Source organism: Accipiter gentilis, chromosome 1, assembly GCF_929443795.1.
Source record: "Accipiter gentilis chromosome 1, bAccGen1.1, whole genome shotgun sequence".
NCBI lineage: Eukaryota > Metazoa > Chordata > Aves > Accipitriformes > Accipitridae > Astur > Astur gentilis.
Window position 1 is genome coordinate 23820936 of NC_064880.1, and position 25541 is coordinate 23846476.

The window sequence follows — 25541 nt, forward strand, 5'->3', positions numbered from 1 at the left end:
GCTACTGCGGCAGAGGCACCAGCCTCTACGCTCTCCCCCCTCTCTAAAAGTGGCCTACACCTTGGAGGAAGAGCCAATTCTCCCAGAAAAAATGAGTAAATGGGTAGAGGTCTCTAAATAATAAATTATTACTCAATTTAATGCACTCCCTCAAGTCTCCCTCATCCTTTATTAAAACTATACGTATGTCATTTGAGTATGTATGGTTTCCCAGCCTTATCATCATTATGCTAGCCAGACAGTCACCTAATTTCACCTAGGAAATCAGTGGAAATGAAAAAAAAAAAAAAAAAAAAAAAAAAAATCATTTCATAAAGCTGGGCTTTGGCATGCCTTTGATGTGCTGCCCTCATTCTCCTAAACTCATATTGAGATTTTGTGTATTCTGCTGCACTCCTTTTAATTGAATGATTTCCCATCAGCTTCTGTGACAAATGAAGGACAATAACGGACGCTGCCAGTACTTTCCCTGGGCTGGACTACCTCTACAAGGCTTCTATCAGTACAGTTCAGCAGGCTGCTACAAGACTTTTATTTTAAAGCCCCTTGGCGGTGGCGGTCCCCAGAACGCAATGGCAGGTGTGGGAGCAAGGGCGGTGTGATGCTTGCTGAGCGCTCCCGGCACCAGCAGCCCCTTGGAGAGACAGATCTCATTTGCTTTCCTGAAGCTCAAAGAGGAGAGATACCAGGGCTGATCACTGTACCCCTTACGCCTTTTAAGGGAAATATGTAGGTTACTGATAAAAAAATCCTCTGTTTTCTCTTGAGATGTAACATCTTAGGAAACAAAACAACCTAGGTGGCAAAGCTCACACTTCCCGATAGAACCAAACCTCCCATAAACCCTGGTGAGATTCAGGTATTTGGCCCAATTATAGACCTTTTCAGCTGGATCCTGTTTTTGTGCCAGAGTTGAAGCCTGCTAGAGTACATCTAATGTTAATTTTTAACTAGGCAGGCATGCCCAAACGCCTATTTGTTAATGGGAAGGTTAACTAGGCAAAACCAAACCTTCTGAACTTCTCCTCCTGTTTTGCTGTCCTGCAAATCTTCCTCTCCCTAGTGTCTTTTTTGTACCAAAGGCCACATTAATACCAGAGCCAAAATCCCATCAAGACAACAATCTAGACTAATCACTCTTCTTACGGCTTCCACATAAAGCTTTAACCAACCTCTGTCTTCTCCCTTTCCTCACCCCCCAAGCTCACAGCAGGCACTCCTCCGGCCTTGTTCCCTGCCTGTCGTAGCCAGGACCCAGGTAGAAGGGGCCTAAGATTTTCCTGCTAAGGCTAGCCCCCCGCGTTCAGGCGGGGGCAGGTGGACGGCAGCTGGGGCAGACCGCAGCCCCCCGTGTCCCGGTGCTAAACGCACCGCCATCCACAGGCTGTGAACACATGCAGGGTACAGCCCGACGGATGGACTGACAGGGACACCACGCTCTGAAATTCAATGTTCACAGATAAGATGAGAGCTACGGCAATTGTGGGAAACATAAGAAAACAACAAAGAGATCATGGGAAGGAAGAGGACTGTCCAAGTCTGTCAGGACTCATTTAATGGAGCTTAATTTTACCAAAGGCCCTGCAGTGCTTTGACGGGTATGAAAAAGCCTTCCCAGTTGCTGGAGCCTTTGGCTAGCACAGCAGCCGAGGTCACCACGGCCTCAAAGGCCATTACAGAGGCCGGAGATCCTGAGAACAACAAAATTAGCATTTAAAAGAAAGACTTAAAATATAGCTTCGTCCCGCATGGGTCTCCTACTCTACTAGCTTCGCAGCCACACGTCAGAAAAAAGCCTGCCCAACACACCCTGAAAGCTGCACCATTTTTTATTTAATCACCAAAATACGTAGGGCAAGTACCAAACCAAAATATCACAGTCACTAAAATGAAGTATTTCATGTTAGAAGCCTAGATTCAAAACTGGTCTTGATATTAAGGAGTTTGCCATTAGTGAAACGTATCATCGCAAACACTGGGGAAAAAAGAAAGAAGCGTTTGCAACCACAGCGCCAGAGCGCTGAAACCCAGCCGTTACTGCTGGTCCTCGCCCTGCGCGCAAGAGCCCCGAACAGCTCAGAGCCTCTTCCCCCCACGGCACTCGCACCCATTTGCTGGATCAGTCTGCCGTTCTCACCTTGGGGCAGGTCCTGCGCAGGGGACACCCCACGAGAGGGGCTCGGGGCTGGCTCAGAGTTAGGGAGAGCTGAGCCGGGTTACTCTGCGTGCCCTCCCACCTGCCCGCACGACTGCCCCAGCACCAGCACTTCCACAGGTATCTGCCAGCGCTCTCCTCCTACCCGCACACCCAAGCGCCATTCCCGGAAGTATTGCTGCAGGAGATCGGTATCTATGGAAACCGTGTTTCCAAACGCCATTCCACCAACTTCTCCGGCACTCAAACGCAATTCCCGAAAGGACGGTAGAGCTCCTACCGCTGCTGCCCCAAAGCACCCCGCTCCAGGGTAGGTGACATTCCTGCCTGGGGAGGTGACGCGACCGGGAATCGCTGCGCTGCACGTGAGGATGGCATTTGTCTCATCAGAACTAATACTGGGCATATGGGGAAGCACAGTAGCCGTGCTGCCTGCCCGGGAGCTGGGAAGCAGCCTCATTTGCAGAGGTGTCCAAGTTGTCAAAACAGCACCTGTGCTGACTGGTGCTGGCCCTCTGAGGGCTGGGGAAATGTTATCCAGCGGGCACAAGGCAAGCACTGGGTACAGAAACCTTTGTGTGTTGCTTTTGCTGATTAAAAGCCTCACAATGTTCTACTGGACACTTCAGGCCGAAATAAGGCAAGGATGGGCTGCTTTATACTTCTACAGTATGCTTTTCTAGCAACACTTAGCTCTTGAAAAGGCGGGCAAAATTTCTGTGATTTTAAATGATGTTCTAGCTGTGGCTAGGACACGGAAAAATGTCATATTTCGACAGAGGAATGAGGTGAGGCAACAGATCCAACTTTTATTCTCACCAGATTGCACCTAAACTCTCCACTTCCGTTATTTGATTCCAGTTGCAAAATCTATTGCAATAAATGTAAGTAGGAATAAGCTAATTCTTTCATGAATAAATACAAAAGCAGAAAGTGGATATACTACTTAAACATGAAAGCAGTTCCCTTTATAATTTTATTTTCACTCAAAGGTGACTAAAAAAGATAAGAGGTATACAATGAGTTTCCTATGTAACAAAAATTCAGTGTCAAATTTGGGTTGGCAGGCTATGCATGCTTTCAGTGAAAACAGTTCTTTACATTATGCTTTGTGGTGAAGTGCACCCAAACACCAGGTTAAACTGAACAAGCTCAACAGTTTCTACAAAATCAACACACCTTCCCTTAAGGATGATCAGTTTGCTTGTAGAACTATGCCCCCCCCCTCCCCCCACAAGCTTACTTATTTTTAGCAGCTGTGGCTACAGAATTCAACACGAGAAGTGCTCAGCAATACTATTATAAGCATAGCTAACACAGCCCAAGACTTTGCAGACTATGTGACTGCAAAAGCACCAAAGCATGAGGGTTATACAGGCCCATTTATGAAAGACCAAGAGAAGTGCTAGAACTGACCCCTCATGTCTGCACAGTCAGAAATTTCAAACTCAAGTTAGGCAAATGTCGTGACGGGAGTTAATCATCACCTCTGTGCAAGCACCCTCGCTTTTTCAGAGTATATGTCTGGGGCTGTGAGCAGTCTCATAAAAGGGAGGGATGACTATTATGGTGTAGTATGTGGATGCTCTTTCTTAGTGCAAAGGAACAACCTACCAGGGAAGTGGGCGGCAACAGCATGTTAATAAACACATGCAGTTAAGTCAATGATATGACAGCTCGTTTGGAACTGTAAAGCATCATCTTCCTGCCCAGCACCCTGCCCATCTCTACTTTCTGTACTTCAAATAATTACGGGTGTAAACATCTAACTCAAGGACTGTGATTTGCTATGCAGGATACGGAGTGCGCTGATTTCTAGCAACGTCTATCTAATTCACTGTTGACCTCTGTTCACTACACACTTTTTATTGCAACATATATGAACCTCTCCACAAGCCCAGAAATTTTCCTCTGTGTTCTGCAGAATGTAATGGTCACAGATAAAAAGTTATGTGCACTGTATTTCTATAATATGTTCTATAATAGCCGTTTAGTGGACGTATTATCAACAGCCTGTATGTAATGCCCACATGCACTCTTTCAGGCACTAATGTTACATACTTTTTTGCATTTATGGCATTGATTAAAGCTAGAGTCATCATCATAATGTCTTGCTGAAATCCACTAAATGCCTCTTAACAGCCACTCCAAAACCTTACAAAAGGATTTCCACAACTCATCTGGGTGAAGGGGGCAACAGACAGGGAGGGGAAGGGCAGAGGAGAACTCCTTACCTGAACTAATCCACACAACAAACAAGTAAAAAGGGATCACAGCTTACCTGGGGGGTTCTGGAGGAGCTTGGGCTGCTGGCAGCTGAAGACACCATGCTCACATTGGGGTTCATACTTCTCTCTCTCTCGTCCTGATAGATACGATCCCGCTCCGAGTCAGGCAAGTTGAGGAAATTCTGCATTGCCCTTAAGTTTACCAGGAGGGACTGGGAAGCTGTCCTAGGGTCTTCTTCTTTACGCAGGATCTCTGACAACAAGCCCTGGTTCAAAAAATTAAAAAAAAAAAAAAAAAAGAAAAGGAAAAAAAAAAGCCCTGTCATGTGTTGGGTTTGGGTTTTTTTTTGTTTTGGTTTGGGTTTTTTTGTTTTAATTTGTTTAGTGTAACCAGCTGGGTTGCAATACTGAGAACCTACATCAGAATCTCATGGGCTCTCCCAGAGGGGATATTTTGTAGGAAAGTGTTTTTCTTCTGGGGGCTGGGGTTTATTTTGGGACTGTCCTATTCTGGCACTGTAATAAGCTTCTGAGTATGGAGATGCTGGATAGAAAGGTAGATGCACTGGGTAGAAGAAATTGCAGTTACCACCAGGTGCTTGCTGCAAATATTTTAGGAGCTGTTAGATCTCTCTCTCTTTTTACTTGAAGCTGGGAACACTTGGCAATCCTGTTCATCTTTGACAAATCTGCCAAGGTTGGTAAATTTAGTTTCGACATTTAAACAGTGCAGGAGGTTTATAAAGAAAAATGTTTGGCTCATTTTTGATGTTACACTCCGTTCATTTTGGTTTGGACAGTCATTTCTGAGAGGAGAAAAATGGAGCAATAATAAAGACCTAGAATCTAGCTTTAGGGACTTAACCTGTTCTTTCACGCCTCATTTTAAAATACCACGGTCTTCACATTGCAACCATGAATGAACACCATATTCATCTCATTTTTACAAAAGTCGTTACTCCAGGAGGTAACCAGCACAGCACTTCCAAAAAAAGGGAAAAAAAAAAAAAAAAAAAAAAAAAGAGTTGGAGAGATGAAAATGTCATTAAAAGAGGCTTAAATCTAATGATGGGATTAAATTTATGCATCACTGTATGCACTCAACAATTCCACAGATTATCTAGAAGTTAAAGGCACAGCACACAAGCCTGGATCAGAGCCTACAGAAGCTACCAGGACACAGTGTGTGCCACCAGCTTCCCCCCGGCACCCTTCCACATCCGACACTTGACAAATAGGTATTTTACTCCAAAAAGCAGTAACAGCAATTTCCTGAACTATAGATGTTTAAAAGTACTGGTGTGCAAAGAAGCAGAGAGGGATCATTTCTGCCCATCGAGACTACGTATATCATAAGAATGGTGTATATCATAAGAAATATCATTATTTTAAGAGGCTATTCTGCCAATGCATCTCCCTGAGCAGTCCAATACGCTTCCCGCTCCCCGTGACCCAGAGGCTCTCTGCACTGCTGCTCCCAGGAATGCCGGCCACAGAAACCATGTGAAATCCCAGTGGGAGCTGGGAGAGCTCACCTCAACCTACTGCTGAGAGAAGCAACGTTCAGCAACTGCGTGCAAAGGCACACTGCAGCACCCCAGACACGATTTAGCTGTCGCTGTCGACATGAGCATTTTGCAGTTTTTTTACAGCCACGACTGAGGCAAGCTGCCTCAAAAGTATAGTCAAGGCTTACTCCTTTCTTGTAAGAAGAACGTTACTAGAAAACAACCACGTAGTCAAAACCTTGTAATATTTAGTCTTAGTTTGTTTTCTTCTGTATCAGGCAGGCAGTCTCCTCCAAAAAGCCTTGCTAAAACACTGCCACGACAGTTGGCCAATTAACCAAATGCCAACATTTTTAGTATATATTGATCTTGTTTACCAGACTTCCTGACAAAACCAACAGACCAGCAACAACTTATCTGTATCTGCATTTATCTGCTATTAAACACCTACATTAAAACGCATACAGGAAAGCTCTACTTCAGCAGCGTTGATGCCAGAAGCGCTCAAAACAAGCTACACGCACAACCTTGAAGGTAGGCTGCTCACCTCCATTTTTTCAGCTCCTCATCTACGTAATCAAGCTAAGAGATTCCCAATTACATTTTCCTGCAATTACCAGAGTAGTTACCAGAAGGACTGGAGCTGGAATGGAGCCACGGTGGGACCCTCCAGTCAAATGGGATCGGAGAGAGAAGGCGGCTGGTGAAAAAGGTCTACACTGGGAAGAAGTTGGAAGAAGGTGCAGTGCTGAGCTGGCCCTGGGCTGGCCTCTTCTATTCTCTGTGATCTCAACACAACTGCATGCTCATACTTGGCTGCTTCCTCAGGGTTTACCACCCCTCAGAGAAGCTAGGAACATTTTGAAAAGCTTTCCAAAGTTTGCCAGGCTCACAGACTGAAGGAGATTAACCAAAAGGACATTACAGAGGCTTGAAGCCATGACTTGAATGAATCCAAGATCAATACAGCAAGTCCCTATTATAATTTTCCCTTAAAGTCAGTGGAAAAGACTGTAATGCAGTAAATAAATGAAACGCAGTAAATAAATGAAATATCAGTTCCACAGATTCTCTGAATTCTTCATTTTGGGGGTCTTTTAAAGGATACATAGCTGCTTTTTTTTTTTCTATAGGAAAGACCAACTTAAAAAATTACTGAGTTTAGGCTGAAAGGCAGGCACCTGAAAGCTACTGGAGCTGACTCTAAGACAGCTTTCTCTCCCTCCCATCTTAGCCTGGCTAAATTTATGGTCCAATTTCAAAAATGGAGAGCAGAAACACATGTGAAAGCATGCCAGCAATTACTTTTCAGTGCAGTCATTGACTCCCTATGTAAATCAGAGGCTCACAGGTACAAGTGGCTTGGTCATGGCACTAAGAGGTATCTCGCTGCCTGAGATACCAGCTCTTGTGCTTGGAGGCTCTGATTCATCACCAGAAACAGCTTATCATGGGCTAGATTCAGTAGTTTTGAACCCTAGCCTGTGCCTCCTGCCTCTGCAAGGGTCTCATCTCTGCTACAGGAATGTAGCAATATTTTGCATCGCTGCTGCTCAATCACCAGGCTGGGAGCCTCACCTCCTAACGCAGGCAAGCTGCTCCAGGGAGAGGGACTAGCTCCTTGCCCCGGGCAGCTCCTCACGGAGCCGTGCTCCCCCACACCCCGCTCCAGGCCCACAGGTAGGAAACCTGGTTGCAAAGAGGGTTTTTCCGCAGCTCCTCCAAGTGCTCTGGCAGCTTAGGAACCATGTAAACAGCAGGACAGATAATAAGAGAACTGACTCAGAGGGAAAAATCTCATGTCCTCCTGCAACTGCAGAGAAACAACGCTGGTAAACAACAGTGGCTAGATAGCTGAGTGATAGGGTAGGACGACAAAATAAAGTATCTGGAGAGCAATAACGTTTACAATAATGTAATTCTGAGCTACTGAAGTATACACAAACTAACCAGTGAGCAACATTATAAAAAATAAAGTGATATTAAATAATCTGTTCAGCCTTTTTGTCACCTGCAACAAATTAGGCTTTCAATATGCAAAACATCTTCCTTCCAGAAAAACAAATGATCATGATTTCATTTAATTGTAATTTAATGAGGCATAATGTATTTTTTAAAGTGATATACACCAGGTGTGTGGTGAGGAAACTGGCCCAGCCAGACAAACCCTACTGTTTCTATTTTTGAGAAAACCCTAAAGCCAGCCAGGGACTGTTTTCGTTTCTGCAAATTATGTTTCTGCTGGAGGGGGTGAGGGAGGGAAACCCACAGCATTCGTACATTCGTTGTAAAATTCCATTGGCTAAATTAGCTCATTCTGACTTACTTACGTCTCACATATTAAAAAAAAAATTAAAAAATTGGCAGTTTGCAGAGTAACCAACTCTGCAAGCTGAAAAGATGGATCTTCAGGGACTAGAAAGTCTCAAACTGATTTTACATAGCCAAACAGATCTTCTATACCAACACAGCTCTCAGAATACATTTTAGGACATGTAGCTTGATAATATCTTTGCTTTTTCACTCCTGTGCATCATTTTTAAACCAGCTGCTGAAGAGTCAGCGGATGAAAACTTTAATGTTCGCATAGGCCGTGCTCACAAATGAGGTGTGCACTCACTCCAAGACGAGGACTCTGAGCAGGCACAGTTTGGTCTACCTTTGGAACTTGCACTATTTTTAAAATTACACACTGGATCCATAATTGACTTTACAAAAATAATACCAGCGGTGGAGAAAGGAGCACATGTCCAATCAAAATAAAGAAGTCATTGGATCTATTTAAGGTAAGAGTAATTCTGACAGTTTTTTTTCAAACTAGCTGAAATGTAGTTTTTCAAGCCAGCATAGTCGCTGTCATGGGGGTTTGCTTTGCACTCACCTCTACGAAACTCCGTTTGTGAACTCACTTCTTTTATTTTTATTAACTACCGGATTTCCAGGACAAACAACCCAAACCTCAAGGGCAAGAAATCTTTTTTTAAGCAACTTCTGAAAAACGATGCAGTACAATGTAGAGCAAATGTTATTCAAACGGACTCCTACATCCAAAGGACCAACTGACCAGCCTTCGAGGCCAACACAAAGGCTCAACCAAAGCCCACAGAAGGCGAGCGAAGCCTTTCTGCCTGCTTCCCAAAGGGCTTTGGCTCAGACCTGGAAAGGGTGTAAATGAGATGTCAGTGGGACAGCAGACTGCACTACCAGTGACCAAACACAGGACAGTTTTCCAACCAGAGCTTTTCAAAGCAATCTGGATGGGGGTGAGGAGGTCATGCTGGAGTGCAGCCCAGACACCGATGTCCTGGGGACAGAGGAGGATGAGGGCCATCAGGCAGCAGGAGACTCGCAAGCACTGGCCAGGACCTCACACGTGTCAGGACCGGTGACCTGGATGGGAGCTGTGCTCCCCCTCGTACAGACCTAAGCAATGCGTCTACTAGAGCAGGCACTAAGGTTAAAAAGGTTCAAACAGGCTTTGGACAATCGAAATGATGGCCAAGGCAAAAACTTAAATAAACCCAACTAATGTGCTAAACCTCAGGTTTTATGTTCTGCATAAGGAGATTATATATATGAAGGACTAAAAAAGCATAAACACTTTTTTCATACTTTCGGTTTATTTGTGCCTCTCCATACTTCAGCTATTGCCAAAAGCAACAGAGAAAATGCTGAAATACTAGAAAAATATTGCTCCTGTAGTACTTAAAGCTCCAAGTACTTTCAGCCCAGTACTTGTAACTGACAGTCTCAATAGAACAGCTATTCTGCTTCCCATCAGGTATAGCTGCGACACCGATCAGGATCAGAAAATGTACGGATTTACTCAAATTCAATATCTGAACCTTAACTATCAGCGATATAAACTTGTCCCCTCTCAGCATCCCAGTTCAGCACACAAGGCCTATTTCCAGCCATGGAAGGCAGCACTCACGAAACCCCTGCTTAGCTACTCATTCCTACTGAACTGCACTGAAATCGTACCTTCAGCAGACAACAAGAACCTTGATTTTGCCAGGCTAAAATGACCATATATAAAATTGTCTGCTACTTGCAATGAAAGCTAGAGGAGGCAGGTCAGCCCGGGGAGCTCTGCCGCAGAAGCACCAACTTCTCATAACCCTTCAAGGAAATAAAGTGCCTCTACCCACTGTGTTTTTCTCATGTCAAGGCAGGCTTTTACCATGACATCTTTGCCTCTCTGCATTTACTCCAAGTCCCACCTTCAGTATTGTCTTCTGGGCTGAATAAGATACATTCAACAATTCTAAAAAGACTTCTCTTTGCCTCTAAGTATACAGCACTCAACAAGAACTTCTATATAAAGTACTTGTAGGCTTCTTAGGACTCAAGCTCATTTTCAAACGCTCACTGTTTTCTTTCCGTTCCCTTGCATCTCTTCCTAATTCCAGCTAGGATATGAAGCAGAAGTGCTGGAAGCCTCTTACAAATGCTTATTCTGGCAACATGTCCAGTTCCATTTTGCTAAGCAAAATTGTTTTAGCTAATCAGTGGCAATTTTTGAGTGGTTGGCCAAACCAAGCACCTTCATATCCATCCTGTCAGTTTCCAACAGGCAAAACTGTGTTTGCACCCTGTTCCCTGCCTCAATGGGCAAAACGCGCAGTGCCACGTTCGTGTCAGTTTGTATGAACTTCAGAACTCAAAGGACTTTGACTGGTTTTCCATCGGTGTGAATGGGAGACCAGCTGTCTCTCAGTACCCCTCAGTGTAGCTGAATGCATCACATCAGTCCCTCATTTAAAAGAAATCTCCTGATCTCTAGATTCACTGCCTACAGCCAGAGTATGAGCCTCGTTCTTAAACTCATTTAACTAATGCTAAAATACATACATCTCAGGAGAGAGCTGCTTAGGCACAAAGCATTTAGAGGCTGATTTGAATAAAACTTATACAGGGTGCAACAATGACAATTTGATTTTTATTATTAAAAATGAAGTGTTTAAATCCTCAAAGAAAATGCCTTTATTACATTAGGTTAATAAAGCCTCTTTTTTATTATGGTATCTCTTTTTATGAGGGAAGACATGTACATGTGGAGCTGAATGTGGATGCATGGGGAAAAGGAGGCAGAGAAAGACCGACCACCTGCAGCCACAAAGTGCCACCATTTATATGACACGCATGTCAAACCTTTATACTGAAATATGCCGGAAAAATGAGCAAGACGCACAGCTCATGCACACTCTGTACATCCGTGCATTTGCTTCCAGGGCTCAGGACTCCTATGCATCAGCTGAGCAGGCAGCAGCCGCCTCCTACAAGCACACATTCTAAAAGCCTGACTCACATGCTACTTAAGATCTTTTCATTCAGCCTATTGAATACAATTAAGTTAATTGAAACTGAAATTTTGGGCAGTGCAAAACCCACTGTTGGAACAAATATCCCATGTACCAAAAATCTGCAATTTATTAAATTAAGCACTTCCCTTACAGACTGCCTTCTTTCCTGCAAGTACAACAGAACGCTGCTTGTGCCACATTACACACAAGAATAAAACAAGCAGGCAGCATGAAAGGGCTTCATGCAATAAGAGAGAGTTTTCTATCAGGAAAAAAAACCAACAAAAAAATCCCCCCCAAACCAAAACCAGAACCCTTGCTAATTGAAAGTCTGTGCACAATGGGGCAGACACCATAGCGATGAATGCAGCATGACTGTCTCACTAGATACCAGTCAGAGAATTAAAGCTGCTTGTCTTCCTCTTACTTAAGTTAAAGGGAAAATTATTTGCAAAAGGAATTCTGTCCAGGATTTGGCTCACAAGCAAGTAGCGGTGGAAGAGTTAGTTACTTCAACAAACCATATTTCTAACCTTACAGCCTCTTAGAGGACCCTTTTCTGATTCCACTTCAGTTTGGCGGAATTTTGCCAAAGAAAGCAGAATTAGACATAAATGAGGAGTCACCACCCACCTCCCTCCTTGCATGCCTCCAAAGCCTTTCTTTGGAGCTTCCTTACCAACCGCATTCCTTCTCTCAAGAGTCCCCAACCCCTCTACAACTGACCGGTGACACCTTTGCAGGCCACAGAAGCATTATTTCCCCTTTCGTCATTGCAGGACCCTGGACACAGTCGCACCAGAAGCTGGGGCACCATCCAGCATCGATCCTGCGTTTCCCTGTGACTCAACCCACTCCTGCAGCCAAGGTGTGACCGAATCCCCCGAACAAGGTGGAACAGTTTAGTTTATTTCATCATAACTTTCACTACATTTGAGGCTGGTGAGTTTCCTCCTCCCTGTGCTGTTACTTCCTTCAATCCAAAGAGGAGCAGTGAGGCACCAGCTAACCGGGCAGGAACCAAACTAGGTAAGCGCTGCCTTCCTATCTGCAGGCTGGAAAGCCGATGCTCTCACCCACAGCTACTCAGGGTGGGAGGGAGGGAGCACTGCTCTTTGGGAAGAGAGTTACAAGCAGCCTGAACATGCCCAGTGTTTTTATCCAGCTCTCTTTGTATCTGGCACCACAACTGTTTCATTCACAAAGCCTCAGGTTCACGGATATTTCCAGCTTCTGAGGCTGTTCAGTAAAACAAGCACTGGCCACTCGCCCAAACGTTTTACTAGTTTTGGCTATTATGTCAAAACATTGGCAAAAAAAAAAAAAAAGATGCTTTAAAAAAAAAAAGAAAGATATAAACAGAAACACTCATTCAGTCTATAGGCTTTGCAGTCCACTGGGCACTCCCGAGGAGGAGAGAAGCCGTTCACTGATTCAGTGATTTAGACTGTCTGGACTCTTACAAACAGCCTGACCAACTGTCCTGACTGCAACTCCACGAGCCTGCAGCACAGAGGGATGCTGAGCAAGCGGGAAGAGGAAGGAGAGTATGTTCATTTTCATTATGCAAAGCAGGACTCAAATGACCTGTTTTCCAGCTAGGACTCTGAAGAGCACAGATCACTTCAGCACCTCCAGATTTGCTAAAAAACTTCCCAGAGAAGGAGATAGTAAATCCGAGAGAGCGTTTTCATGCATTTCCTTTAAAATAGTCCTCTTTCTTCTGTAACCATCACCACCTGCCCACTTCTCAAAACATTACGACCTGCGACAAGCAAGCTTTGGTTATTACAACCTTTTGGTTGCAACCTGAGTGCTGTATTAGGAGACACTATAGTGCAAGCGCGAGATGGCACAAGGACTCTGTCCTGAGGACAGCCAAAATCCATGTGTGTATTCTCCTCCAGGAAGAAGTCCATAGCCTAGGTAACAGCTTTGGCCAGCAGTCCCCTTATCCTGCATCCCATTTCACAGTAGCTCAGCTGGCCAGCCTGAAAGGTGCTCGTGCTTTTAGAGGCTACTAGTCACCTAGAAGTTATCCTGATTTAACGATGATGCATGCTTCAGCCAGGTAGGCATTTTTGGAGAACTCCAGCCTGCACTGACAGCCCCTTTGATTTTACTGCACTGTTTGAGACCAACGAGGGACAGCTGCTCCCCCTGTGCATTAAAACCTTCTCACCCTCTGCAGCCTGTATCTTGTAGGCACTCCCTTCACTTTGGCCTTTTCCAAGCTTTGACTGCTTTTAAAAATGTGCACAAGGCAAAAGGCAATTCCAAGGGCAAAGTGCATCTGCTCTGCCTCTGACAGTTGCACTTCCCCTGTGGATTTGCAGTATTAATCAGACTTTTCTTTGTTTTATTCTCAAGACTGAATGGTTTTACACAATCAAAAAGTGCCAAAGTCTTAACAGAAAGCAAAGCTTTCACTAATGACTGTTTTAATGGCAACTTCAGCTTACAGCCTGGCTGCATATCAACATGCTTTATGAAAATACCCTCCATTTTAAAATAAAGATATCAGGTATGACCATGTAACTCTCAAGTGCTTGACGGGCCTCATACAGCTCTCTGCCTTCCATTCAAACCCACTCACACTCTTATGCGCAGTTTTTAAGACCCAGACAAGGATGCCTATTTTTCCATTAGCGAGCTATTAGTTCATAGCAGCAGTCTGAACAAAAGGAACAAACTATTTCAGTAAACAACACATTCAAATCAAGGAGCCTGCAAATTTCCAACTTATGGGTCACAGGCCAGCAGAGCTGCAAAGGGGAGCCAAGGGCAAGGATCTTGGTCATGAAGAACTTGGGCACAAACTATGCAATTACAGAAGCAAGAAACTGAACCTCCTGCCCCAGCAATACTGCTAACCGCCTTAGTCATGGCAAGCTTCCTCCACTCCCTTGATCCACACTTCCCTGTATGAGGCAGTGGGCCCCCTGGTTGCCTTGGAGGGAGGGAAGTGGTGGCCAGCTAAGTGTAGGGCCAGGAACATAAACACCCCTTCTGTGTTGTGCCCTCTGCCTGCAACGTACCTGTCTCAACAGGGCTCTAGGAACAGGGCAGAACAGCCCCAGCACCACTCCTTGGGCTATACCACCTTCTTGACAAGTTTGAATAGCAACTTACTGCAGTCCACAAGAGTGGATGATACCTGGAGTTAAAAACCGCAGTGCTGCCGGCTTCCACAAGAGAAAGGAATGCTACACACAGCCCAAGAGGGTGTCTTTCCAACATACAACATTCTTATAATTGCTGAGCAGGTTGTAGGCAACACCAGCTTAGACAAACATAGTAGTGTGCACCACCATTTTAAATATTTTGAAGGTGATGTAGGAATTTCCTACTCATTGGAAACAGTGCCATTAAAACCACCTTCAATAACTCTGTTGTCTCTGTGGGTCTGGTAACTCTCTTCCACCTGTCCTGTTTGCTGAATAAATAGGCATTTAGATTCCACAGGGTGGAATAAAAATGGTGACATTGACTCTCTAAAGACAAAATAAGAAGGCGGCACAGAGGTTAGCCCAAGGCATTTACTAAAAATCAGTCATACACACTTTGAGAGTTCTTCATACCCAGTTTCAAATAAATCTGAAAAAGTTCAGTTCGGAACTTTCTGCTTGAAAGAAACCCTCTTCACGGCTAAGACAGCCTGGGCCAGCTCCTGGCCAAACACCCCATGCAGCCCTCCCATGTGCACAGCAGGTATGAAGCTGCCTGATGTTCAGTCCCCACCTCAGAGTGGGACCTCAGTAGGTGCACTGTGCCCCAGGAAATGCACAGGATTTGTCACAGAGCCCAAACTGCTTTGTTTTCATGTGTGCAGACAACATCACCACAGGTATAAGGAAATACTGTTGTTTTAAGCTATGCATTTCCAACTTTAAGAGGAAGATTTGGATGTTTCACAAACCATAGAATTGCACCTCTCCTTCTTCTGACCCTCCTTGCGCCCCCCTTCCCACACACACATGCATACATACATGTGTCAGCCATTTGTTCCGATGGATTTAGCCTAGTTTGGATCAAAGCCTCCTCTACTTCGTTTAACAGATTTGCTCAGATGGAAGGTCTCAGGGGAGAAATAATGTTAGTAAGAGGGGTTTTTTCAGCATTGAGTATGTAGGTCATTGGACTTTAAAATAAATTAGAGAATAGTTTATCTATTAAACAAGCCTCACAGTACATATTTCATGAAGCTATACTTAATTATAGGCTAATGTGCACCACAGAGCTACCACGAAGAAAGATTAAGCAATGGCCCATAATGCAGTGATTAATACAATTATTAGCTGGCTGGCACACAGCATCTATTATTTGGTACCATCATGAGAAACAACAGACCTCCAGTTTCTAAGGCTGGCACTTCCTGTGAAATGCAACAAACCCAAACATTTCTGGAGAGAAACGCACACCTCTCTGCACCTCCCGAGGAGAGGATCCTCAGGGGCAGCAGGGGGAACACAAGGACATGAGAGTAGTCTTGAACTTCCACTTCAAGTGCCTTTCACAGTTTGCTTCTCCACCACGGGTGTGTGGGAACATCCCACATCTTTTACTGTGCAGCGCAAAGCTGACTGTCTGAGCACCTCTTCTTAATAACAGTCTCTGATGCGAGGGGAGCTTGATTTGAGTTAGAATTAAAAGCTGAGGACAGGGAAGCATAAATATGTACCTACATTCTTTTGCTACAGTGATGGCTCCCAGGGACATGATGCACTATATGTAAGATGCATTGGTCTTCTATATCAAGGCCCTGTAGACTAATGAAACAGAGCTGTGAGATGAGCAAATCTTTATGGACATTTAAGACTTGCCTGTTCTGGAATCAGTGTCATGGACTGTACAGTACGTCATATTACTTATGGTGGAGAGCCAAGAAGTAGGTAATGTCTTTCCTTTTATATAATTTTTTTGGTCTGGTATCTTGTAATGAAGCAACTAAAATTAGGGAAGTTTTGTTTGTTGGTTTTTTGTTTTTTTTTAAAAGAAAAGCTAGAGAAGTTAGTGTACCCTAAGATAAATGTCAGGAGGAGGACAGGAGGACTGACAAAGCCAGTGATACTAGCACCCTGAATTACAGACACTGTTTTATATACTGAACTCAAATTTAAACTGGTCGGAGGACAGAGTCTCACATCCCACTTCCAGGTGCAGCCCTGCCCAGGAAAGGTGCTTGGCACCTTCTCAAATGACATTACCTCGGCAGGTCCACTCAGTGCCGCTCAGGTCTGTGCTCCCGATGAGAGGGCCCGGTCTGAATGGTTACACACCTCGTGTCCTAAGTCATACAGGGCATTTGAAAATGCTGTGAGGTGTGACTGGCCCACGGTCACACTGCCAGGAGCCACTGAAGCTGGGAAGAAACCATATTTCACCCAAAGACCTGCTTAGTGTCCTAAACCCACTAGATCTATGCCAGAACACTGCAGGAGGTGTAAAAAGACCAAAAAAACCCCACCCCTCAAAAACCCAAACCATACTGCAGCTGATTTAGTCCACGTTTCAGATGATCTATCGACAGTGTGGCGCAATCTCTACCGTAGCTGCTATTAAATGCTATAGGCAGATGCAATGCTGTGCCACTGCTAGGCAGAGGCCAGAGTGGTCTCTCTCACATGCTTGTCTTTTACCTTCTGTCCTGGAAAGTCAATATACAGTGTTTGGTCAGTAATATGCAAGGCTTGGGGTTTCCTAGACACACAGAATCAAAACCTTGCCTCCTTTTAAATTTAATAGCAGAACTGTCAATGTAATACACAAGTTGTATGACAGCTTTCTCATTGGGGAATGAGCTTTTGGTTTAAAGGCAGACTTGGGCATTACCAACCCAGCTCTCCCAATCTGGCTAAAGCAGGGCTTTATGTTCAGTGACAGTGGCAAAACCCTCACCGGCAACGTTACTGCTGACCTCTTGCTCAAGTTCAGAATATGTCATTCTGTCAATACCATCTACCTTGATTATACCAGGCTTTATATACAACGAGTTATGATCCCAGAGGGATGAAAAGCTTTTCCAAATTAAAAGCAGCATTTTAAAGAGGAAATACTCATACATTCCTATGTAGTTTTCATTTGATATCCTCAAGGCTAACCCCAGAACTCAAAGTCATGTTGATTGGAAGTGAATGTTTTTTCTGAGTGCAGCCATCTTATGAATTTAATGGAAGAAGGGAAGTAATAAAAATGTGCTCCATACTTTAATTAGTTCCCTCATAACATGGCATTTCCAAAATGGCAGTGCCAAAGAAAATCATTAATGCAGGAGAACAGACAAAGGCACTGTACGGGGCAAGGGACAGACCTCCAGGAGACACACACCCCCACCCCCCACCCCATTTTTCTCTTGCTGGTAAAGCTTACCTCAAAGACCAACTCCAACTGCACAAAAGGAATTTGTACCAATATTAAATATTAAGCCACGTTCCATTTCTTTAGCCTTGCTGCAGAGTATCACAATCGAGAGACGATACTTTGCTGTGAATGGCAGCAGGATAAATGTACATGGCCTGTCTTTCTGAACACACATTCACCCAGGGTACTCCAGGTGCTAGGCTTAAGCTGCCTCTATCACACGATCGTTTCAACATCTGCATTTCACTAGGCAAGTGAGAAATCCTGTGTCAGATGTAGGAAAGCAAACACAATCTGCTGCAAATGGCAGACATCTTTCCCAGCAGTCAGTCTTTAGGCCTGTGCACACTTGTCTTACACATTTCTTGTGGCAGCAGCCTCTGGCACTAGTTGTGGCATCAGCTGTACCACAGGAAGGAACTGAGGAAGTGGCAGAAGCCCAAAGACACCTCTGACCCTCACAGTCTCTGTCACCCCTTCCTGGCCATCAGGCAGGGGCAGATGTAGAAGGTTATAACCACAGGGAGGAACTCGGGGAAGAACTCACACGAGCAGAATTACTGCTAGAGGACAAAGCTCAGGTGACAGTACAGGGGTGACCAAATGCGAACGAACAGCTGTTCCAGGAAGAAACGGCCTTGCTCAATCCCGACAAAGAGACTGGGGGAAAAAACAGAGGGTGGTTTGACTTGGTTCTACAGCACACCTCCTGCCTTGATCTGCAGCAAAACCATACAGCCCCACAAGAGCCACAACTTTGACCTCTCAGCACTTCTTGGTTATAGAATAGAAATTGATACCTGCGTGCGGTTGAATGCTACTCTTGCAAAGACAGCTTGAGACACACTGGCTCTCTTCAGCTCATCTCTGACTTGCTGGTAAATATCTGGAGAGACTTCCACCGATGAATTTGATGGCTCTGGTTTGACAGCTCTAGGGATCGGTGGATGGTTCAAGAACTGCTGGTTGATAGCTTGTGGGTGCTGATGAGCCAATAGCCGGCTGACAGCAATCTGTTGGTTTATCAGATGGGCCATTGCTATCTGCTGCCTCACCAGTTGCGGACTGAGCTGAGGAGACAGGAGCCCAGGGTTTATCATTGTCTGCATCGTTGGCACTTGGTTTCGGATTGGAGTACTGTGGTGAATTTGGCCATGAGGAGACTGTTCGTTAGTTTTTCCCAAGGTTGCCAGCTGGTTGATATTTGGTAAGTGCATGGGACGTTGACCAAGAACACAATAGTCTGAAAGGTTTTCTCTTTCCACTCTTTCCACTGTTAAAAAAGAAAAATTAGTTTGCTGTCATTTCAGTTTGCACTTACAAGAGGACTGTTAGGGTAAGGGTAACTGCAGGTGACTGTACGCAACAGCACCTGCTTTAGTTTGCAAACCTACACTTGCACAAAAGTTTCACAGAAACATAAGCAAAAGCAGCACAAAGTAAAAGCAGCACAATAATTAACATTCTTTTGGACTTCTCAGGCATCACCTGCTGCCTCAGGAAGCCTCCTTATCAAACTGGTAGCAGGTATCATCTCCAGCCTCATTTCCTAAAGAAATGAGCTCAGACATTGCCACTTTCACTGTCACTAACTTTTGAATCTGTCACAGCAAATTGAGTAACTTTTAAAAGCGGTCAATGTTTCAGAACCACTGGCATCCAGGTGAGGAAAGAAACCCAAATTAGTATTCACTCACACAAACCCAATGGAAACTAGACCATTCCCTGTGCAGCTCATGGAACAGCTTCTCATTACAAACTCAACAACTATTATCTTTTCCAACATAAACTCTACTTTGCATTGTGTGTGGGTAAAGTTATCTGGTAACGTCAATTCACCTAGGTGCACTACAGGAGAATCACATTGCTTGTCTGAAAGCACGCTACAAACCCATGCAATTCACACAGGAGAAAATTTTAAAGCAGTGGTTCCTATATCGAAAGCCTCATCGCTATGAGTCTGTCCAGGAAGCTTAAAGCATCTCTGCATAAATATCCACGTTAAAGAAAGTGGCTTCACTCTCTTAAAAAAACCCCTTTGTTTAGCACAACAAAGACCTGTGATCCCTAAGTGACACCATGCTACAAAAAAATGAAACACCACCCACAAAATGCATATACTGTAATTTTATATACTGATATTGTCCCTTTTAAATACTTTATGTCAGCAATATTGCAATATCTTTTCATGTAACTGCAAAACTAAATGCACATACTACAAAACTAAATTTCCTCTAGAAGTAGTATTGGAAATAGGAAATTAAGTTTAAAAAGTACATAGATATAACTATTACTTAGATAATTTTAAATAATCAGAAGTCATTTTACAGTCCATTGCAGATTCCATGAGCCCCACTACATGCAATTGGATAGCCATTTATATATTGATCTGATATAAAAGTGTTCAGGGATGCATATCCTACAACTAGAAAACTACTACCTCATCCCTGTGTTGCTCTCAGCATATAACAAGATAGGATTTATTTCATAAATGCCATAATACTATTATAACTTGTGTAATGATTAACAACTGTACAAGGCTTTGAACTGTTTTTTAAAACTTAATCTATATAAAGCTTTGAAGCATTACACAGTTAATACTCGGGATGACAGTTTACTGATGACTCTCTCTGTTTCCTTCTAAATAGAAAGACAGCTCTTTTCACCTTCCAGAGTTAAGCTCAGACAGAGAGGGTTGAATTCTCACTGAGGAGGGAGTCATGCCCTGAATACACACAAACACACACAGTTACTATCTTTAGAGCTACCATTCTGGAACATCACAAGTTCTGAATTTTACAACTAGGTGAATCAGTACCCAGGATTTTCTTGTAAGAAATTTTAACTCACTCTTCCCATTCTTTTAAAGGAAGACCCCACATCCTTAGCCTTCTATAAAATAATTGCTTTAAAAAACCTTTTAAAATAAAAATTAAGCATTTCTAAGAAAACTATTAATTCAATTTTTCCACAAAAGCCAGTGTTCCAACCCAACTAATTTTCTAAGTAAGTGCTTATTTGTGCAATGTATTTCAGCTATGAAATGCAATTCAATACACAAACACTATTGTCAGCAAATGACCATTTTGCTACCTTACTCACAGGCTGCCAGAGACACAATGCAGTATTTCAGTTTGCTGAAAATATTAAAAATCCCTATTCAACTGCTGCTCCTCATGATGTCAGGCCTCCCTGAAAATCAGGTACAGAAAGCTCCATACTGCTAGTGTCTGGCTGCAGGAACTGTCCTGGTTTTGGCTGGGAGAGACTGCACTATGAAAACCGAGTAGTGTTAACACCAGGGACAGACCCGGCGTCAATATAGAGATGTCACGTGTGGGCAGTGGAGTGGAGAAGAGGGGCTGCTTTGTCACGGCCCCAGAACAGGTTCTACGACACGGACACTTCAAAGCCCACGTGGCCGTACTAACTATTGCCTCCTCAGCCTCTCCGCAGTAAGCCTGCACCTGAGTAATGCCATTAAATACACGCAGTTGCCAGCAAAACCAAATGTTAATTATTCCAAAGGTGCAGTAGCTACTTGGCAATCAGGAATTCATCTGATGTAAATAGAATAAAGATGTTGCTCAGTGTACACGAAATACTTGGAGCATCCTGCTACAAGAAAATACAGTAAGAGCTACTTCCAGTCTTCATTTACACCCCTAGAAATCTAGAGTCCTTCCAGTTTCAGAAGAGCTGAAATAAGATCTGAACTATTTTGTAGTTTAAGAAATACACAGAGAATAAGTCACTGAAACCAACAAATCACTACTTGTTAGAACACAAAAACAGTAACCAAGTGTTTTTGAAAACTTGGTGAGAAATAAATATAAATAACATTCACTTTCAGGGCTGAACCACATTTGCCAAGTTTCCACCCACTCCTGACTTTAGTGCCAAGTTATAAACCCCTATAAAAATAAAGTTTAAGATGAAAAGGCTGCCAGGCTGTTAATCTCTGCAGAGCTACTTGGAATTACAATTATACAGAGCCATCACCTGACTTGCTTCCATAGGTGTATTTTTCCCTTATTATCAGTTTCCTTTTTCGATCACATTAGACTATACAGCCATGCATATACTCCCAATAAACAAACCAGATTCTAGTCACTTCAACCACTTCAATAATAAAAGGTTACCATTAACAGTTACGCTGGATGGAAAAAATGTGCATTACTCAACTCCTCAAGACTCTTTCCTTCTCTAACACATTGCCCATATCAGATTCCTTGTTGTTCTTTGGTAACTATGGATTGGTAGGGCTCTGCGGGGCTGGACAGGAGCAAGCCTGGGACAACCCCAAGACAGAGACTGGCACTGCCCTGGGAAACAGGCCATGCTTGGCAATGCTCTCAGAAAAAAGGGATACAGGAGTCACAAAGCTGCTGTGACATCAATGTTCTGCCTCAGATCTTCCTGAGACAGGGTTTTTCCACTTGCATCCTTCATTTTCCATGTTCCTACCCCATTACAGTCTTTCCCTTATCATTCCCTTGTTTGCTATTGCTCCACTCAAACTGCGAACACGTTTACAGCTCTTGTAGTCCTGCATGGACTGGCTGGTATTTGAATAATTGGAATACAAACAGTGCAGGTAGAGCAGCCGGACCTTAAACTGGGAAGGAAGCGGCTCCATGGACATGTGCTGTCTCTGTTCAAGTGCCGCTGATAAACTTCCTCTGTTAGCAATGCCTGTGCTAGTTAAACAAAAGCTGGTCCAGGAGGCTGTTACCCACCTCCATCTGTGGTGTGACCACAGCGAAAGACATGGCTGTGTTTCCCTTTTCTCCCTGCATCACACTGCCTCGTATATGATTCTGCAGCTCTTTGCTCGCAGAGCTCTTCTAAACCAAGTACAATGGTACTGTCATATTTCAGAGCCACCCACCCTTCTGAAGCCATACACTAGGTAGGCAGATACAAGGTGTCTGGACAACAGGTACTGTGCTAAGCTCAGCAAGCAGCTCTCAGAGCACTCCAGGATAGCATCTGCCCTTTATTTTCCTATACCCCGCTACAGCACTACCTCTACAAGACAGTCAGAAACCAACATAATGCCCAGAATGGGAGCAGCAAATTGTCATATTTCAATGTTCCTTTCTCTTCTTGTAATGATTACCACGTGTGTCAATGTATTTCAACTCCATACTGAGTTAGAAACTTCCTGGATACAGCACAAAAGGAATCCAGTGCACCCTTCCCCTGTGTGATGCTCTTAACCTCTACCCAAATCTTCCTTGCACAGTCAAACAGCTGACGCAGTCCACAGCACAATAGCTTGGGGTGGTCCGCATGCAACTTTCCATCTGAAATAAAACTAGCTCAAAAGATTTAAAATAAGATTTATTTCTCCACCTTCCCTTCCCCTCACCCTTTATTTTCACTGAGTTGTTAATAGGAACATTCTGACAAACAGCCTGTGGGGCATTTAGGGCTTATGAGCAGCACTGAATTGACTGACAGCACTGAAAACCAAATTCCTAGGCACAATAATGGATGCAGCAGGGAGAGCAAGAGCGTAACACGTCTCCCAGCACTACACTGCAGTGGGGACACAGAGGACCCACCAGCACCCATGACCCAGTGAGTCCTGAACTTTTTAGTCCCACAGGCATACGAGCACTTTGCCCCAGAGTAGGAAGAGGCTGGTAAAGAAATGTTCTGTAATAAGTTACTAGCCTGCAGAATTGCCATGCTTCAATTGTGACAGGATGTCACCACCCAGGGCTGTTCTCCAGTGCTTCAGAGTTTGCTTCTTTGTCTTATTTATTATTTAAAACCTGGTGATCATAAAAGCCATTACCAGCAGTGGTCATGGCCAAGCAAGGAAAGCTCTGTGAACTCTGGTATGCCCTGCACTAAGCTTGAGATAGAATGGTTCCCACAATTTCTCTTGGCTTAGCACCACCCTACTCACTGGAGCAAGACCTGAACTTTGGAGCCGTGCTCGGCGGACAAAGCGCTCTCCGCACAGTATCACCCTCCCCCTTGGAGAGACAGAGCTGCTGCACTACACTGAGAGGGTGCCCTCTTGCTTATGCTACGTAATTATGAACTACCACTTTGTAAATAACAGAACCACTCCAGAGCACAGGAGGTGCTTTTAAAGTGGTAATTCTGTATCTTTTCATGTATAATTAGGATAATTACTTATTTCTTTTAATCACAGCCCACTTAACCACTTCAGTGCGAAGGGCTGGTCTGAGGAGTCTCATTTTCATTCAACATCTAATCTTCGTATTTACCCAAAGTTGTTCACTGACTTCAGTCACTTTCTGATCTCTGCCTAGGCCATTTGTTCCCGCAGTCGGAACTGGAGAAACAGCAGGTTGACTGGAGAGGCAGACTTGATAAGAAGTTGTAACTTTTAAAACCCTTCCCTTCCTCTACTCCTGCAGGATAGCAAATAACTTCAAAATAGTTATAGAGCACATACAGAAATTGTTTGGCCGCTGGCTGTGGGTAGCAAAGGCCTTTATCCAAGTCTAATGGAAAACAGACAGGAAAGGCCATTGTCTGTTCTTCATTGTGTTGCAAATTGTTCAGTTCCCACCAAAGTACAAATCACTATTTTTGTATTTAGAAGAATCATCGTTAAAAGCGGGCCTTTGATCAGCATCAGTTTCAGGTGAACTAAGCAGAGTGTACTAACACTGCTGACTCTCTCCGTGCAGCTGACCTTCTCCTTCCCTTGTCCTAAAGACTAGATCCAAATCATCCCTTGGGACACAGAGATGCTAACATGTCTTCTGTCAGTTCTGCTTAAACATAGGAAAACGTATTCTTCCCATTGGCTGTGCCTGGACTGCATTGCTTCCAAAGATGCTTCTTAGAAGAGAAGAAGTTAACCCATGATCTTATTTTTAGACTATTTGGGGGTTACTCTCCAGGTTCAAGAGGGCATATGGAAGTATGAACTCAGTTCTTCATAATTACGTTAACATTGTTTGTAGACAGGACATGCCAGATCCATCTGGCAGAGAAAAGCATTATGTTGAAGGTGCTTTAGTGACCACCTGGTCTAATGCACAAATATTCATCAGGTGAAATGGAAAAGGAGAAGCAGGGCAAACGTTACTCAAACCTGTCTGACAGAAACACAGAGAGTGATTTAGATGGACTGATGTTTTCATCTGATATAAAAACACCTCCCTTCCTGTCAAACTCCTGTGGCAGAAGTCTGTCCTGCTATTTAAGTACTAACCTTTCGTGGGCACCTCAAGAGGGAGGTGCAACCCTCCTAGAACACCCAGTCAATTGTGCAGTCCCTCCAGGAGATACGTATGCATCTCTTCCTGACTCATTTCATCACAGATGGTGAAAGGAATGAGACAGAACACAAACATCATTAAGGCAGACATATAAACTCCTCAGATACTTCGAGTGAACAGAATTCAGTTCTGCTCTCAGATTTTCTATGAAATCCACGGGATCACAGACAGCCACATTGCAGCTTTCACACCAGAAAGCTTATGCCTGTACCTAAGCACCAGGTTTTCCTCCCATTCCAACCTAATCTCCAGTAATGCTTACTTTCTAAAAATTCCTTTCCTTTTGAGCTAACATGTCACTGTTTGGCAGCACACAAAAATATTTTTTTTTAAATAGGAAGAAAAATTCATTTTGAGATTCTGCAGATTTAAATAAAAAAGGGTTTTCTTTTTAGAAAATGAAGACTACTGTTCTTTATGAAGAAATCAAAAATGGCTGGACAGAAGTCCCAGCTCCAGAACACAACTGGTCCTCACTAAGAAAAGCACTGTACTTGGAACAGGAGACGTTTTAAAACCATAAAGGTGAGTGGCATTATTTGAGCAGGTCTGGTCAGCATCTCTTAATTTAAAAAGGTATAATGTCCTTGCATAGCAAGAACAAGACACAGGACAAGTGGCTAGGCAGTTTCTCTACAGAAAGGTTTCTGACCTTTATTGTACTGACGTATGTTCCCAAAGCAGCAATGGCTGCAGCTCCAGCCGCATGC

The 25541-nt window shown here is 43.8% G+C and overlaps 1 protein-coding gene across 2 annotated transcripts in view; it reads right to left on the reverse strand.

The window, feature by feature from the left end:
- SATB2 (SATB homeobox 2) overlaps positions 1 to 25541 on the reverse strand; it is a 135649-nt gene that overhangs the window by 35971 nt on the left and 74137 nt on the right. For both annotated transcript variants that reach the window (XM_049800752.1, XM_049800763.1), the window contains exons 7-8: positions 18358 to 18830; positions 4437 to 4649 (exon numbers count right to left, since the gene is read on the reverse strand). In XM_049800752.1, coding sequence (XP_049656709.1) covers positions 4437 to 4649; positions 18358 to 18830 — 686 coding nt within the window. The remainder of the gene's footprint in view (positions 1 to 4436; positions 4650 to 18357; positions 18831 to 25541) is intronic.